Genomic DNA, 17,341 nt, shown 5'->3' on the forward strand with positions numbered 1-17,341 from the left:
AGTAGTGATCCCACATATTCCAACACAGTGTTCAAGAAGTAGCCAAGACACAGAAGGGCTAGGAGCGCTTTGAGATTAAGGAAACCAGAGGCTTAATGAAACAGAAGTACATCGAAGAGCTTCTGGCTGGAGCTGGTGGCCAGGACCAGACACCAGAAGTGCAAATCATCAAAGTCTCCAAGGTCACCAAAAGAAAGCAGGTGTACATCAAGACCTCCAAGGACAGCGGTAGACCATCAGCCTTTTGCCAACTCTCATAAAGACCCATGGGGAGGGAAGAACAAGCTGCATGCCCCCAAGGTCATGCTTAAACAACAGCTTCTTCATCCAGACACCATCTTGGGAAAACAATATGATGTCTCCAGGATGTCTCACTGGGTAATGGGACATTAAACTGACCACTACCAAAAGATGAAGTTAATCTGAGACTGGGAAACTGCCTACTACGAAAAGCATTGAAGTTTGAATGGAAACAGATTTTAAACCAACTTAAAATTACTTTATTTTAAAAAACCAAGCTGTGTTTGAAATTGTGATTCTCCTCATTTAAAACATTATGAATCAAGAAAGAAAAATGCTTAAAAAAATCCTCCAGCTAAACAGACTCTCTCCAGGATTCTGTGGGAATTTTTAGCATATCCCAATTATAGAATAAAACCTGTTTGCGAGGAAACTGCATTTGTCAGGAAAGCAGCAGTACGATTTACATTTATCCTGAGTATGCTGAGGCAGAGAGAATGCTAGGTGTTCATCAAAACTTTGCTTGCTCTCCTGGGCTCATAGCCGCAAATGATTCTCTGTCCTCTAGGCAGCTGGGGTGGCCACAGGAAGGAGGCCTGCACAGCTGGATGCAAGTGGAGGAATGTAGAACAGGTAAGGCAAACAGATGGGCTCCTGCACCCCAGCACCACCATGCTGTTTCCCCCTCTTACAGCACATGTGGGCAGAGGCTGTCCATGCTGGCATATGCTCCAGGCTGATATCTTCAGCCTGGCTACCTGAAGATATGGAGAACAAGGACTCTCGCCCAGGAACCATCACCATGGGCTTTCATGCCTAAGAAAAAAAAAAAAAAAACCCCAACTTACGTTTTGGATAAGTTCACAGATGGTTAAGTACTTCTGCTATAGCAAGGATTAGAACCCGTAACTGTACTCTATCGTATAGTCTGTTTCACTGTGGCGAGCGGTGGCATTTCCTAGCTGCACATGGAAATCCTACATTCTAACAAGGTACTGCTCCAGTTCCAGCTTACCAACCAGCCAGGAAATCGGACAAGGATGGAGAATGCTGGAAACCGGGATGGTGCTGTAACAGAAGGGCGAACAAAGAAACCTGAAAGCACACTGGGATGTGCAATTAGTGTTTATCTTCCAAGACAACTGATGAATTGAGCCTTGAAGGATGAGGAAAAGCTCAAAAGAGGAGGGCTGGGATGTTCATGCTGGACTAAACCTGAGTCCTCTAATATTTTACCCGTGGGGGTGTGTTGTGAAGACAGAAAAAGCATTGTTCTGTTCTTTCCAGGGCATAGAATCAAGGCCAGGGAGGAACTATAGGGAAAGAAAATTCTGTCCAAAGGGAGGAAGAACCAACCATCAAGGCTGACCTTGAACTTCAGGGGCTCTGAAGACAAAAAGACAGTGTACTGCCTTTGAGGGCCAGCCAGCCTCTTGGCATGGGCACTACAGAGTGTGGGCCGAGCATGGGATGGCTGCAGCTCCATTCAGCTGCCTTCCAACTCTGGGATTCTATGCATCTTCCAGGCCTTGGCCAAGCAGGTTTTATACAGGTTTTATATACTGCCAGGAAAAAGGATGATTTCAGCCCTGTTGGAGCCTATCTTATTCTGTAGTACTTGCCAGTCCCCCTCAGGGCCACACTAGCTGTGAGCAACCAACATGCCTAGCAGTACAGAACATGTCTACACACCCAGGCCCCCAGGAGCCCCTTCAGTTTCATTTTGTTGCAGCAAATGCTTAATGGCCATATATTAAACAGGATTGCTTCTGGATCAACAACAGCAACAATGGACAGCCAAGTCTCCATTTTTTTTTTTTTCCAAGGGGGTCAGGTGTCTTAACAGCAAGCTGACCATCCAGAGAATGAAATAGTTTTCAGAAAGATTGGCAACAAGGCACATTCCACTAACGCTGTAGTGGCAACAGCTTCAGTCCTCTCGGATGGCTGGGCACACAGCTGGGCACCTTAGGGATAAAATCATAAATGTCGGTTTCCAAAAAGGAGCTGGTTCTATAAAACAAACTGGTTTTCTGTTTTTGAAATGTGCCTGTGGTGGAGAATATGGAGGCCTGCTGTACACACTAGGAATGCTCTCCAGGCACGGCTGGGGAGCCACAAACTTTCACCTTTGTAAGATTTTAGTTCGTTGCCACAATCACTCACCTTTACACTCATGTAAAGCAACATGTAAAGTTGCTTTCCATGTGTGGGGTACTGTGAGGGACAGAGGAAATGATGGTAAGCCATCTTAACATGAAGGCTTCCAAGACTGATGCTGCCGCTCTTAAGAGTAATTCTCTACGATTATAAATCACAAGATAAGTTCAGCTGCAATCTTGACCAATAAACAGGTTTACTTTGCCCATCACATGTGGAGATTATTCATATCATAAAAGTTGATTTTCAAGTGGGGGTCTAGATTATATTTGTTTCATCTCCAGTAATATACTCCAGATGATTAATACATTGGTTAGATAAAGAGAAAGGAAACCCAATTTTCCCAAGCTCAGAAATGAATATTAAACAAAACCCTCTTACGTTATAGGACAAGTCTTAATTATACCACTACAACCTAGCAGTCAAAAAAAGGGGGGGGGGGAGAGGTGGAATTCATAGAGTTGTATTCTGAGACCATTGGAATCCTTGACTGGGTCTGGCAGGGAAACAATCACACACCACTTATATTTTATATTCAATTGTTCAACCATAAACATGAGTGATGTCTTCTTAGATTCTCTTTGCAGAATCCCACAGACACCATCTTCTCAAAATTCAAGTCACATCCTTGTCGTTACACAACACACTGAGAGAATCATCCCTCAAGTGGTACACCAAGACCATCTGCCTCGGAAATCCAATCTCAAAATCCTTCCGAGTCCCCCTCTCCCTACCTACCCTCTTACGACCCAGGCCTTCAAATCCTTGGCTCACAAAGCCTGGGAATTATATTCCCGTTGAGAAAATGGATGGTGCCCAATACTGGCTTCTGTTTACTTTGGTTTTTACCCAACTGTGAGTACTATTTCCAGCGCTTGCTGGCTGGCCCTGTCTGGAAAGCATGTACCAGGCTGTTCTGCCTGTTAGGTACTAAGTCTGTTCAAAAGACTTGAAAGGACAGCTATACCTTTGAATGAAAGAACCCTACTGGCCATGACATTCCTATACATGGCTGTTATGAGCAAGTTGGTATTTCTGGGTTCCTAAAGAAACACTGTGTGATTTTAGTCCCCAGTCAAAATGAGAAATTACCACTTTCTGAAGAGGAAAAAAAAAATCCTCAAAAACTTTAGAATAACATTTTTTTTCATCCAACCATCACTATCCCTAGCCTAGATATCATCAGTGTTTAAAACAGATACATTGCACCAAGCCAATATTGTACACACAAACACACCAGTAGCCACTGATTCAGTATTTCTGTCCAGCTCTATAGTCACATGCACTTCCTGGGTCTCAATTTCTTCATCAAAACCAATGGCACAAAGGACCTTCCATATCTAAATGTGCTATAGCCATGAAATCACACAGCTAGAAAACAATGTTCCCCCTGAACTCTCTGTGCAGGCCATGCAGAATTAAATCCACGATTAAAGACCATGAAATAAGAGTGAGCAATTAAAAAGATCTCCAAGGCCCCCTTGTCCATTTTGAGAAAGTGAGGCGTGGCCAGACAATTGACCATAAAACATTGATGTGTCTCACAGCCCTAATAATCCTTACTTCTTATGGCCAATTCTCCTCTAACAAAAAAAAAAAAAAAAAAAAAAGCCTCACTCTGCTTTTTCCCCAATGCACTGCCTGCAAACAGAATGGCCACTGCCTTCAGTGTTCAGGAGCCCAGGCCCTGCTGTCAGCGACTCTGCCACAGCAGAGAATTCCAGCCAAGTCGCCGAAAACACTCCAGTAAGTTTAAAAGGCCGCACCTACCCTGAGCCATTGCTTCTCAGTGAGGGCGTCACTGTAGTCCACGTCGCGGCGCTGTCGAGAACCCCTCCCAAATATCTTCTCCTCCTCCTCTTCACAGGTGAGCCTCTCCACTTCGGCATCATCCTTAATAATCCAGGAGGGCAGCTCATCTTCCTCCATCAAGCGAGGTTTGCGCTTAGGGTTCCTGGCATCCTCCCTCCGCCTGTCCATGTCCATGCGCTGGGGACAGGGATAACAGTGTCACAGAGGGGAGAGGATTCTGTGGGGCAGAATGCAGATTCTCCAGACGTGGTCCCCCCACTCCCAAGGTACCCCTTTCTGTCCCCGTAATGCTAGTCGGCTTGTTCTAGTTCATCCTCAAAGCACAGCGTCTACACGAATGATCTCATTGTGTAGAATCTTTCTTCATTTATACTCATCATTTGAATTTACTTTTGCATTAAAAAAAAAAAAACTCCTTAAAGTCTCTTCTTCTTAGCCTATGCATGTGCAAAACTCCCCCTTAAGTAACACGTGGAGAAAATTCAAAAAAGAAGAATGCATTTGAAAATGTGAGCCCTGGGCCAGTAAGATGCTTGCTGCCAATGCCAAGCCTGACAACCTGAGTTCAGTCTCTGGGACCTAACGGAGGGAAGGGAAGAATCAATTCCAGCAAGTTGTCCTCTGACCTCCACACATGTGCTGTGGCACGCATGTGCCACGTGCGAAATAAATAAATGGTGAAAAAGTTCAAGTATGAGCACCAGCTGTTTAATTCGTTACTTTCCCAAAACAAGCGAACACGTTACGCACATACAAAAAGAAAGTCCACTAAGGATGTTGACCTTTATCAAGAGGATCTGCGATTTTGGTGGATCAGGGAGAAACATTTAAGGGGAGCTATTCGTGACCACCCACAATTACAGGCAGAGGGGACAAAGATGGCCACATTGGACAACTGTCACCAATGCACCAACTTCTAAGTACATCATCTTCTCTTACCTAGAAAGGACTGCAATCAATTCTTCACTTTTTAAAAGTTTGGCTCTTAGGGAATTATTTTAATGCAGCAGACCTCAAAGCCAGTATCTTCTCAAGTGGCCAAGACACTGGGGAAATGGCTTCCCTTCGAGGTCCTCAAAAGCCTGGGTCTCCACCACTCCCTTTCTGTTCTAGAAATCCTGTCTGGTTCTAAATAAACTAAACGGTGTGTCACACACATGGCTTTACGTTTTGGCCAAGCAATCTGATGAGGTGTAAAAGAATAAGCCAAAGCTTGTCTACTAGTTACTTATACACAGACCATCCCCACAATGAAATAAGCCATTAATCATTAGTCATTTACTTTTCCCTCTTCCTCTGGTTCTACTGTATCAAAGCCCAGATTCAATAAAATGATTTTTTTCCTTAAAAGCTAAAACTGCTAAAATGTGAAAGAAATATTTGCTACTTGAACCCAAATGTGACTTAAAAATTAAAGACCAATGCTCCTTAGACTGTGCTTCAAACATTTCTGGAAATCATTCTGTCTGCGGGACAGGGTAAGCTTGAGGCATGGCAGCATCCTGTTGGCAGATAAATGCGGCTGTCCTGCTCTCTCATGGGCTAAACTTAGCTTGCGGTCCTTGGCTTAATCCAGCTGTCCCATGCTAGACTCAGAAACAGGATCTACCCATGGAAGCTTGGCAAGGAACAAGAGGGTGTTTTCTTTAAGGCAGAGCCTAGACAGAGGTTGTACCAGGCAATCTCCAGAGCTATCTGGTGGCTAGTAAGAACACAATCTCCCCATGACCTAGTCTGTGACAAATTGTTACCACTTCAAGCTCTAGCTAGACAATTCCTGATTCCTAGACCAAAGCTTGTAATGATGGCTACAGTTCATCATTTCACAACTAAAGAATAATAGGACAACTGGAATAAGTATTTTTTTTTAATTTTAATGAAAATAAGCCATGTATGTGATTTTTTTTAAAAAAAAGAAAGGTAGATTTGATTAAATGTGATAAGTAAGGTGAAAGTCTTGATGACTGAATCTCTCTGAAGAGATTCTATCCCATAATACCTCTATATAACATTTTAAGCCAGTGTTGGATAAGAGGACTGCTTTTTTATTTAATTACTACCTGGATACATTTGCCTTACATAAATCTTACCATTTGCAATTTTAGCCTTTGAAGCAAACACAGCCTCTTAAAGCTTACTGTTTATATACTGGCCAAAGATATTTATGTTAAGTATGTTGCTATCAAATAAAATTTTTAGGTAAAACTCATAGGTTATCAATATACAAAGGTGAATTATTTGATGCCTTGATTTTAGAAGGGGAAAGCCATACCGCTGTTTAAGAGAAAGATTATTATTTTAAAGAAACTATTTTAGGATGTTTATCCTATATTGTATGTCTAATATCCACTTATAAGTGAGCATATACCATGTGTGTCTTTCTGCTTCTGGGTTACTTTACTTGGGATGATCTTTTCCAGTTCCCACCATTTGCCTGCAAATTTCATGATTTCCTTGTTTTTTTTCTATTGCTGAGTGGTCTTCCGTTGTGTAAATGCACCACAATTTCTGTATCCAATCCTCAGTTGAGGGGCATCTGGGTTGTTTCCAGCTTCTGGCTATTACGAATAAAGCTGCTACGCACATGGTTGAGCAAATGTCCTTGTTGTGTACTAGAGCATATTTTGGATATATGCCTAGCATTGATATATCTGGATCTTGAGGTAGCACTATTCCTAATTGTCTGAGAAAGCGCCAGATTGATTTCCAAAGTGGTTGTACAAGTTTACATTCCCACCAGCAGTGGAGGAGGGTTCCCCTTTCTCCACATTCTCTCCAGCACGTGCTGTCACTTGAATTTTTGATCTTAGCCATTCTGATGGGTGTAAGGTAAAATATCAGGTCGTCTTGATTTGCATTTCCCTGATGACTAAGGATGTTGAGCATTTCTTTAAGTGTTTCTCTGCCATTTGATATTCCTCTGTTGAGAATTCTCTGTTTAGCTCTATACCCCATTTTTTAATTGAATTACCTGGGATAAATATACTAAAATCTGTACACCTAAAGAAGCTTAGCAAGAAGGAGGACCCTGAGTAAGATGCTCAATTCTTATTCAGAAAGGCAAATGGGATAGACATCAGCAGAGGGAGAAAACAGGGAACAGGACAGGAGCCTACCACAGAGGGTCTCTGAAAGACTCTACTCAGCAGGGTATCAAAGCAGATGCTGAGGCTCATAGCAGTGCAGGGAATCTTATGAAGGAAGAGGGAAACACAAAGACATGTAGGGGACAGGAGCTCCAAAAGGAGAGCAACAGAACCAAAAAAATCTGGGCCCAGGTGTCTTTTCTAAGCACCATGCATGGAGATTACCTAGAACCCCTGCACAGATGTAGCTCATGGCAGCTCAGTCTCCAAGTGGGTTCCTTACCAGGCCACAGAGGAAGACAATGCAGCCAGTCCTGATGAGACCTGATAGGCTAGGGTCAGATGGAAGGGAAGGACTATCAGTGGACTGGGGGAGGGGCATGGGAAGAGAAGAGGGAGGGAGGGCAGGATTGGAAGGGGATGAGGGAGGGGGCTACAGCTGGGATACAAAGTGAATAAATTGTAATAAATAAAAAATTAAATTAAAAAAGAAAAGAAAACAAAAAAAAAAGAAACTGTTTACAGCCTCTCTACATTGAAATAATAAGACTATATTAATTCGATGCACAGGATGAATTCTTAATAATGGATGAAGTCTCTTAGATATATGAGATCCAGAGACTTAACCAGCTCACATTCCATTCTTGATCCTCACTAAACTCTTTAATCAGAGTAGCTGGCATGGATTCAAATTCTATTTCCTGTCCCCTGGTGGAGGTGCTAATGAACAGAGAAGCAGCCAAAGGTATCCAGAGAGTGAAGTTTTAAAAATTAAGCCAAACAAAAACCTTACAGCTCCCCTCCTCCAAATAGACGCTAACACTTAAGAAACAGGCATGAGAGCTCACAAAGTTAAGGTGCCCACACAAAGACATTCATTCCTTAGCCAGTCTGGCCTGTTACTAGCCTATTAGCCTATTTGGGGTCACATACTCGTTCCCTTGAACAGAATCTCCCCCCTTTTTTTGGGGGGGGATCTGAGGTTTTCAGTTTCTACAAAAGTCTGGCCTCAAAGAAGAAAGGAGAAGCACTATTCCCCCTTATTACCTCCCCCCTCACACAGACTTTCAGGGCTCCCAGGGAATGCCTCCTTCTGAGCCGAATCTAATTTGGGAGTATTGGAGGCTAGACCGGTGTTGAGTCACTGCCAGGAAGGCCTTTTGCCTCGTGGCTCCCCAGTCACCTACATCTTAGTAAGTTCCTCAAAGACAGACATTTGTGTCTGATGTGTGTCCCCAATCTCCCTGTTTGAAAATTTAATCTGTAAGTGTGGAGAGTGACAGCAGAACCGTGCTACTGTCCTGTCTCTCTAAAAATGGGCTCCACCTCGGTAGGGAAGAAACAGTTCCTGTGCTGAGAGTTATTGCTATGGCTGCCTGCATTTTTTTCTCAGAAAGAGTTAATGATCTTTCATGGCGAATCATCACGTGTGGGCACAACCTGTGTTTAGAGATAGACAAAAGCCACACAAGCAAATGAAACGCCCCAGGAAAATGGCATAGGCATCCCTACAGCTTGAGCTCCATTCTCACACCCTCCTAAGCTAAAAGGGCAGAGGTGACAAACCCACTGGGCCATATTTGACTGAGCTGTGTTTTCTTTGGCCTGCAGTGTTATAGAATAGTATTAATTAAAAAGTCCTGAACTTAGTTGTAAACCTTAATGCCGAGACTGCACGTCACAGTGTAGATTCCTAGCTTCTTTTAAAGACTCGTCATTTTTAGTTAAATGGGTCTCACGTCTCTACTTCATAGCCCCAGCACCAAGGATCCTACCTTTAATACACCTCTCTTCTCCTGTGTGCTGTGCTCACACAGGGAGCATGAACCAAGCCCTCAGGGCTTTTCAACTGGTGTGTCTGTGACTGGGTTCTTCATAGTTCCTACACCACGGCTACAGGGCACACATGTCCCTTCCTTCCACAATCCAGCCAGTGCCTGAGACGATGATCAAAAATGACTGAACGCATTGGAGGAAGCCTTACACTGCATCCATCTGGATCTATCTCGCCATCTGAACAAAGCCTGCAATGGCCAACACCACCACTCATCCAATAATCGGTTATGTAACCACAATATGCCCAGGACTGGTTTGGTCATTCAAGGCAGAGTGCAAAAACCTGAAGAAGGCAGTACCCATAATTCTGCAGCTGCTGAGCAGCCTCCCCCACAGACTGGTTTGTTCCCCAACCCCCATGGCATGTGGCACACCTCACATGTAAATCAAATTGGGGTTTCAGAAAATTTATAGGTGCTATGTACCATGGAACTTCAAGGTTAAAGCCACCCACAATAAATTGTAAAACACCAAGGTCCCCTCTAACATGAAGCAGGTTTTGCTCTTTGAGCCAAGGTCATATCTTTCTATTCACACACGTCAAAGGTTCTATTTGTTTCTCTATTTTCCCTGTAGCAATTTTAAGGGCTGTTGTCTTTCACCGGCTCCTATTCAGGAGGAAGCCAGCTAGGCCACAGTTGCAAGCTGAATGCTATAAGGACGGGCAGTTGTCCAGTCTGACATTGGACTGGCCTTAGTAGTGGGTCCCTGGTGAACTATGAACCACATAGCCTGTGCAGAGGGTGAGGCCGAAACTTGGCTCTGGTCAACTGCTTCCACACAGAGCAGTGGGCCCAATACCACCCCCCATCTCACTTTCCAAAGGAAGCTAGAAATCAGGATTCTTTTCATGTTGGCAACAAATGGAAAATTTGAAGAACTGCTACGTGGGCCAAACACAATATGTCTGCAGGCTAAATCCAGCCAGCTTGCAGACTCTGAACCAAAAGCAATGCACAGGCTTCAGGGCCCAGGCTCTACCCAGGATGCAGGCTGAAGGCATACTGGATACCAAAGGGGGTGGGGGTGGGAGAGAAGCAGGGGTTTCCCATGATTCCTGTGACATTACCATAAAGAGATCAAACTCCTCTTCCCGTCGAGCAATCATCTGGTTCAAGGTCTCGTCGTCTGGTACCTCATCTTCTTCCTGGGTTCAAAACAGAATGATTGAAGAGGCTTTAAGGACAGAGGCTAAACAGTATGTGTTGGGTGGGGGTGGGGGGAGGCATTCTGTCCCATTTCTCAAGACAGAAAGAGAAGGGAGGGGCCCTTGTAGTACCTGCCATTTGTATTTTTCGAGCTTTTCAAAGTCTTTTTCGAGCAGGAAATCTCTCTAGGGCAGGAAATCTGCTCTCTAAGAAACACCAGCCCTCCTTCCTGGGTGTGGATCTTTTCTGTTACTTTTAAAGCAAGCTACTTAAATGTCTCCCCGCCTCCATGACCTCATCTGTAATATAGGCGTGACATCTACTTCACGGCAGGATGCCAGCCTAACACACGGAAATCCCCAGGAACAACTACTCAATATTAATTCCACTGACTGCAAACATGAAGGTTTATTTCCAAAGATTTACCCACTAAGCACCAGGACAAGAAAAAGAAAATCACATACAGGTACCGAATACAAAGACCTTTAAGATACATTGAATTGATGCCTTTCAGTAGGCACTATTATTGCTGACCGCTAAAGCTACAGTTAGGACACACTTAAAAACTATCAATACAAAAATACTTCAAAACTGTACCTAATTAAAACAATTAAAATGGAATAACAAAAGCGATTACGTAAAGACAAAAAGTTACTAGATTTTACATCCTGTTAAATCTGCTAATTTCTCAGAAACCAACAGTTCCCAAGGTTTTAGGAACTAACAGTATGCTGTGGCTTCTATGGTTGAGAGGAAAAAAAAAAAAAAGACAATATCAACAGCCTAAGCTAGATGTCAGCTCGAAAGGCACCTTGCACACTGCAGGGACTTAATCAGCCTTAGAAATGAATGCAACCCGGTAAGGTATGATTCATGATAATAATGACTACTGAAAACCCTTCCAATTTAATTCACCTCCACGTTGATTAAAGTCAATCTGTCTAAATTCTACATTTCATCTGCCAAGGAAGCAGGCTAGCTGGAGAGCGGGCTCAGAACTTAGAAGGTCTTGTACCTGGCTGAAGCCCTGGTCCACAGAGGTCTTCATTTGCCCTTGCTCTCCCTGCAGCCACCTGAATATCTTTTCCCCCCACACAATGAGGCCCTGGGTGTCCCTGGGGTAAGATGCAGGTTCTCCTAGAAGACGGCAGGACAGCTGCTCACAGACACCTCCGACCCCAGAGCACTAAGTAGCTGGGAAGTTTGCAGGAAACCTTGCTGTGTTCTTTGTACCCCCATACTTCATGACAGCTGGGATCACGGTACCCTGCGCTGCCGTGGACTGTTGGAACAGAAGCCTTTCACTGGAGTCTTCAAAGGTCCCTAGTTGGCTTCACATGAGGGCATAGACTACCAGAGCCTGGTAATAGTTGCCTGACACAGACATCGGCAGGAGGGAATGAGGAGTCCCAGCGGGCTGCTAGCAGTGAGGTATGGTTAGTATGGAACTGCCCTGCAGGCCCTTTGTGATGGGCCTGAGAGAGAGCCCGTGGTTCCCTGTGGTGGACCTGCAGTTCAGGAAGGCTAGAAAACTCCAGGCTTCCTTGCACACCATCTCACCTACTCAGGTCACATTTTTACAAGGCCTTTAAATAAATAGAAAATAAATAAACAAGAATGCAGTGGAGACTCCTGGCTGAGGACAGCTCTTCCTATGTCATGATTTGCCACTTAAAAAGTAGTGGTCTAAAAATTATTACAGCATTATTTGAAATATATTTAATATAGGTATATTTATTCAATATTAAATATTACAAGAATCCACACATGTGCTATGGTGTGTGTGTGTGTGAACAGCAAAAGACACCGTGGGGAGTCAGTTGTCTCCTTCCAACCCTTGTGCCCTGAGGACCAAACTCACTTCAGCAGGCTCGGGGGCAAGCACCTTTACCAGCTGAGCCATCCCACCAGCGCTCAGTGTTTTGGGGAAATGGCCAAATGTATAAACCAAAGCAAAAGGAACCTGACAATCTAATTCCTAAGTCTGCATCAAATCTTCAATTTTAAAAGCCCAGAAATAGTGAATTATTTGAGAGTTTTAAGGTTTTTAGATGTGTTCAGGTGTTTGAGTGCATATGACCAATTTTACTTCTCATCGTTTCCTGAAATTCAATAGGTAACTAATCAGATATATACGAGGCAGACAAATTAGGAGACACAATACCGAAGCACTTTGCAAAAAGATTCATTTCAGGATTCTTTTACGTATCAGTCTCTCCTTCACATGCAGCCTCATTTCCGAAATGAAGACTACATAAGAAAGACTTTAAAGCTTTGCCTCACCCACCAACACCTAAGTCAGTCTCTCCCTGCAAACCTGCTGACCACCCTGGCCAGGGAATCAGACAAATGGATGGAGCTAGAAAAAAAAAATCATCCCAAGTGAGGTAACCCAGATCCCAAAAGACAAATATGTATTCACACATTGGTGGATGTTAGCTCCTAAGTCTTTGATAGGCATGCTACAATCTGCATAGCCACAGAGGTTAGGAATAAAGTAAGGGACTATGGGAGAGGTGTTATCAACCTAGGAAGGGGAAATAAAATAGTTATGGATAGATGGGGCAGCAATGGGAGGATCAAATGAGCAGGGGGAGGGAAAAGGGGTGAGGGAGGGAATACATAGAGAGATATTAAGACTAGGGGCTATTTGAGGGGTAGTATGGAAACTTAATACAGTGGCAGCTTCCTAAAATGCAAACATATATGAAGGTGAGCCAAATGGAATCGCCAAATAATGGGGGAGAAGCGGCTCCATGTGAACATCCCTCGACACCAAACGAAGACTCCAGCTCTGGGAATGGGTTCTATCTAGTCACACTGTTGGCCAGGGGTGCCCCATGGGAACCCCCAAACACTTAGAATAATTTCCAAGCTGTTGGTTGCTCTTCACAAGCTGATGGTAAAGCCCTACTGCTCAACACACCACCTACACAACTCACTGGACATGGAGAAGTCGAGTCGGGGGCGCCTAGGTAAGCCTTCACCCTTACTGACTCATGTTTAGAGGTACACTGCAGAAAGGTAAGCACCGACCCAGCTACAAACCGTCTGATCTACAGTGGTGACCTGCATGGAAGTCGTGCTAGTGCAAGAGCGGCACAAAGCTGGTAGGGCCTACCAAGCAGTGTCTGACTGAATTTAAGGCCCACTCCGTAAGATGGAACCCTTCCCCAGCACTGCTTGGGTGGCTGTGAACCTGAGGCTAGACAGGCCAGCAACCCTGGTGGAAAACTAAATATTTCCGCTAAAAGAATATAGCAACAAAATCACTCTGAATGACATTCTGCTACACTTATAGATCAGTGTCTTACTCAGCCATCATCAGAGAAGCTTCCTCCTGCTGTAGACAGGGGTAAATACAGAGAGCCACAGTGGACAATGTGCAGAGAGTGAGAGACGTTGGTACACTCAGTCTCCATCAACTCCCTCCCCTTAAGGCTCAGGGAACCCTACAGAAGAGGAGGCAGAAAGACTCTAAGAGTCAGAGGGAAGAGAAGACTCCATGGAAACAAGGCCTTCTGAACGAACACAGCAGGCCAGAAACACATGCGAACTCACAGAAACTAGAGCGCAATGAACAGGTCCTATATGGGTCTGGGCCTGATGGGATTCCGGTTCTGAGAGTAAGTGGACACAGACCCACATCCCTAATCGAGAAGCTGCCTCCAATTGATAACCACTCACATGAAAGCAAGCAAGAGAGGGTGTGGATTTGGGTGGGTGGGGAGGTGGGAGGAACGTAGGAGGAGCTCGAGGAGGGGGAACCATAAGTAGAATATTATATTAAAAAATATATATTTTCAATGAAAAAGTACTTTTAAGAGAATTTAAAATTTAAATTATGGAGGATTTCAAAAACAAAAAAAAAATCTACGCTTATGCAATAAGAATCATATTCTATATAAAAATGTAAAATAATCTAATGCTCTAACTTTTTAAACACCAGTAAACAAAAGCAAATGCATCTATCGCTGGAAAGTTTTATAGTAAAGACTGGTGTTTGTATTTTGCTTTCTGGATGATATAGATATGTTTTTGAATATACTTCGAGTTCATTTTAGGCGGATAATTTGTGTGTATTTATGTGTCCCGAGTCCTAGAATGAATATTGAGAATAAAATGACTGAAACTGGTCATCTAAAAAAAAAAACACAACAACAACAACAAAGAAACAATGACTTGATCAAAGAAACATGATCAAAACACTGCACAACTTTGGCAATTTTCGTAAGTAGAATCACTGGGACTCAGATGAGTTTTCTCTGCCTCTATTCAGTTCTTTAAGAGATCCTTTTTGTCGTGATTAAAGTCAGGGTTTCCAAACTTATGAGCTAAAGATGGTCCTGTGAGGGAGCATCCTTTAATTGTTGAAGTATTCCGTCCCCAAAACCAGGGGCTATAGAGTATGAGAGACAAAAAAAAAAAAAAAAAAAGGCAGGACCTAAACAGCTTATCAGAGCGCTACAAAGTAAAACTCCTGTAGTTCCATATCTTGCCTACAGGAGGCAGCACTCACAATGCAATAAAATATACTTGGTGGTGCCCAAGCCCCAGAGAAGAGGCTAAGCTTTGAAGGGTTTCTGGCAATAGCTCTTAAGACACTCATATGAATAACTTTCCTGGTCTGTCTGTGCTTGGGATACAAGATAGCAGCTAATGTAGTCATTTTAATTACCGCCAGCCCGGGAAATTCTTTAAGGAACAAAGGCGTTATTCTTAATCCTTTTGAGACAAAAGGTCACTGTTAAGAGTTCATAAATTTGGCTTTCTGTAATACCTCATTCTCCTCCTCATGCTCCAAAATGGCCTGCAGGAATGCTCTCCGCTCGTGGCTGGATGACTTCTGATCAAACATGCCCGCCTGGATGACCTTCTGGTCCACGTTCAGCTTGTACTTTGCAGCTGCGAGGATCTTTTCCTCCACGCTGTTGACCGTGCAGAGCCTTAGCACCCGGACCTCATTTTGTTGGCCAATGCGGTGAGCTCGGTCTTGGGCCTGCAGATCCTGTTGTTGAGAACAATATGCTGTGAGGGTCCAGGTGCCTGGATGAACCCAGCAAATGTAATAGCGAGATGTGGGAGGGTTCCTTAAACTAGCCTTTACGAAAGTTAAAAAAAAAAAAAAAATTCAAGGTCATTTCCTCTTGAGGAAGTCTGGGCTGAAATTAACTCATGCCAAGTGAAATATTATCTCAGGATTAGAAATCCAGCTCTTAAAATATTTTTCTCCACTTGTAGTTTTGCCATGAAAATTAGCCCTTCATCAAAACAAAAACCAATACATCTGATGTCAGGAGTAAGACTTAGATATTATCTACAAAAACATGTTCAAATAGAAAGATACACAGTCTCTTCACTGCAATGTGCTAATGGCACCATTACATCACCGAATTATATTTTCGTACAACATATATATATATATATATATATATTATATATAATACATACATACATTATACCGATAGCTACTGGCCACACACGTACCCACTTCTAGATCTAGCCCTCTCAAAAATTCAGCATTTCATTTGTTTTACAAGTACATCCTAGTATTGGAAATGCTGGATATCTATCTAAAAATGATCACTAGTAGGATAATAAATTAGAGAATGGGGGGGGGGGAATTGGCATGGTATGCCAAAATGTGAACATTGGCTACGGCTCTGCCTCAGAATTCACCTTTGGAAGTTTACCCTGGAGACGCCACCATGGGTCTGCATAAACACTGATGAATAAAAATGGGCTCTTTCCCTTTTTAGCACTACCTATTCTTTCTGCTTTCAAAGGAGGAAGGTCTTCAATAACTGCCGCAGCATGCACCAGCACAGGCGCACACATTCACAAGAATGACACAGAGCTCCAAGTGGGAAGCGGAGGTTGTGAACGAGCGTGGACATTCGGCCCCACGTGTGCACTTCTCCCTACGGTGAGAGCACGGAACACCGGCATGCCAACAAGGTTGACGTTGCCAACAAAGTGACGTTTTCGTCTGGTTTATTCACATTTTAACTTTCCTCTGCCTTAAGAGTGTCAGTCTTATAATACGAAAAAGGCTTTAGTGAAATCCTTAAGTAACGGCTTCCACAGACTTCTGAAGCCATCACCCTAACGTTATAGTTACTCAAATGAACACGTCTTGGCAAGGCCCTCTTAGTCACATGGTCCACGTGATGTGGCCAGGCCTGATGCGGATGCGGTTGTTTACATGTACATGCCATTAGACCAAGAATGTTTTCAGGACAAAGGTCTATGCTCTGTTTCTTGCATTCCTAGAATTACACCTTTAACACAGCTGACACTCAGCTATTATAAGCTTGTGCTTACACCTAGCCCAGGTTCCTGTTGCCTGTGCAACACAGAGGCAGTGGACAAAAGAGTGTATAGGAGATTTGCTTTTGCTGCAGGGACCTTCGAGTGATTAACTAAGGCAGAAGTTCGTCCTCGGAAGATGTGAACAAATTCATGTAAATATCATGTGCTGAAACCTTGAGCATAATGGGTTATATTATTTCCTAAAGAAGACAATGTAAGATAGGTAACTAAAATGCTTCCTTGGGGAGAGCTTGAACCAATCATCTCTTCCAACACATCTTCACAGGATACCTAAGTTGTCACTTAGGTGACAACTTAGTGAAAAGCTCTGTGTCATCAACCTTTCTGTTAGAACTAGGGTGAACCCATCATTTCTGTAACAGTTTCATTTTACAGATTTGGGCTCCATGAGCCAGACGCAGAAAGGAGTAGTACCTTCACCAACCACCAGCCTCCTATTTATACTCCAAACATGAAAACTAGCCCCCTCTTTGCCACAGTAGTAGACCAGGCTTGCCCCAAAGCATAGCCTTCTGACCTACATTGGAAAAGAGGCTGATAAAAGCGGAAAGCTAAAATGCAAGTAGCAGGAGAGAACAGGGGCAACAGAGAGACAGGGTGGAGAGTTCCGGAGTCCTTGAGGACATGGTGCAGCAGCTTTGGTGGCAGAGGTAGCAGTGTTCCTTTGTGTCTAGATCACTTGTGCATTTGGAAAGTGGCCAAAGCTAGCATTCCTGGGATGGAGAG

At 43.6% G+C, this 17,341-nt stretch overlaps 1 protein-coding gene across 4 annotated transcripts in view; it reads right to left on the reverse strand.

The window, feature by feature from the left end:
• Positions 1-474: 474 nt before the first annotated feature.
• The window catches only part of Smarca2 (SWI/SNF related, matrix associated, actin dependent regulator of chromatin, subfamily a, member 2), a 118,664-nt gene continuing 101,797 nt past the window's right edge, over positions 475-17,341 (reverse strand). For all 4 annotated transcript variants that reach the window (XM_055613779.1, XM_055613781.1, XM_055613782.1 and 1 more), the window contains exons 25-28: positions 15,063-15,290; positions 10,204-10,281; positions 4,171-4,389; positions 475-1,056 (exon numbers count right to left, since the gene is read on the reverse strand). In XM_055613779.1, coding sequence (XP_055469754.1) covers positions 1,051-1,056; positions 4,171-4,389; positions 10,204-10,281; positions 15,063-15,290 — 531 coding nt within the window. In that variant the 3' untranslated portion in view covers positions 475-1,050. The remainder of the gene's footprint in view (positions 1,057-4,170; positions 4,390-10,203; positions 10,282-15,062; positions 15,291-17,341) is intronic.

Source organism: Psammomys obesus, unplaced genomic scaffold (assembly GCF_907164565.1).
Source record: "Psammomys obesus unplaced genomic scaffold, mPsaObe1.curated_primary_1811, whole genome shotgun sequence".
NCBI lineage: Eukaryota > Metazoa > Chordata > Mammalia > Rodentia > Muridae > Psammomys > Psammomys obesus.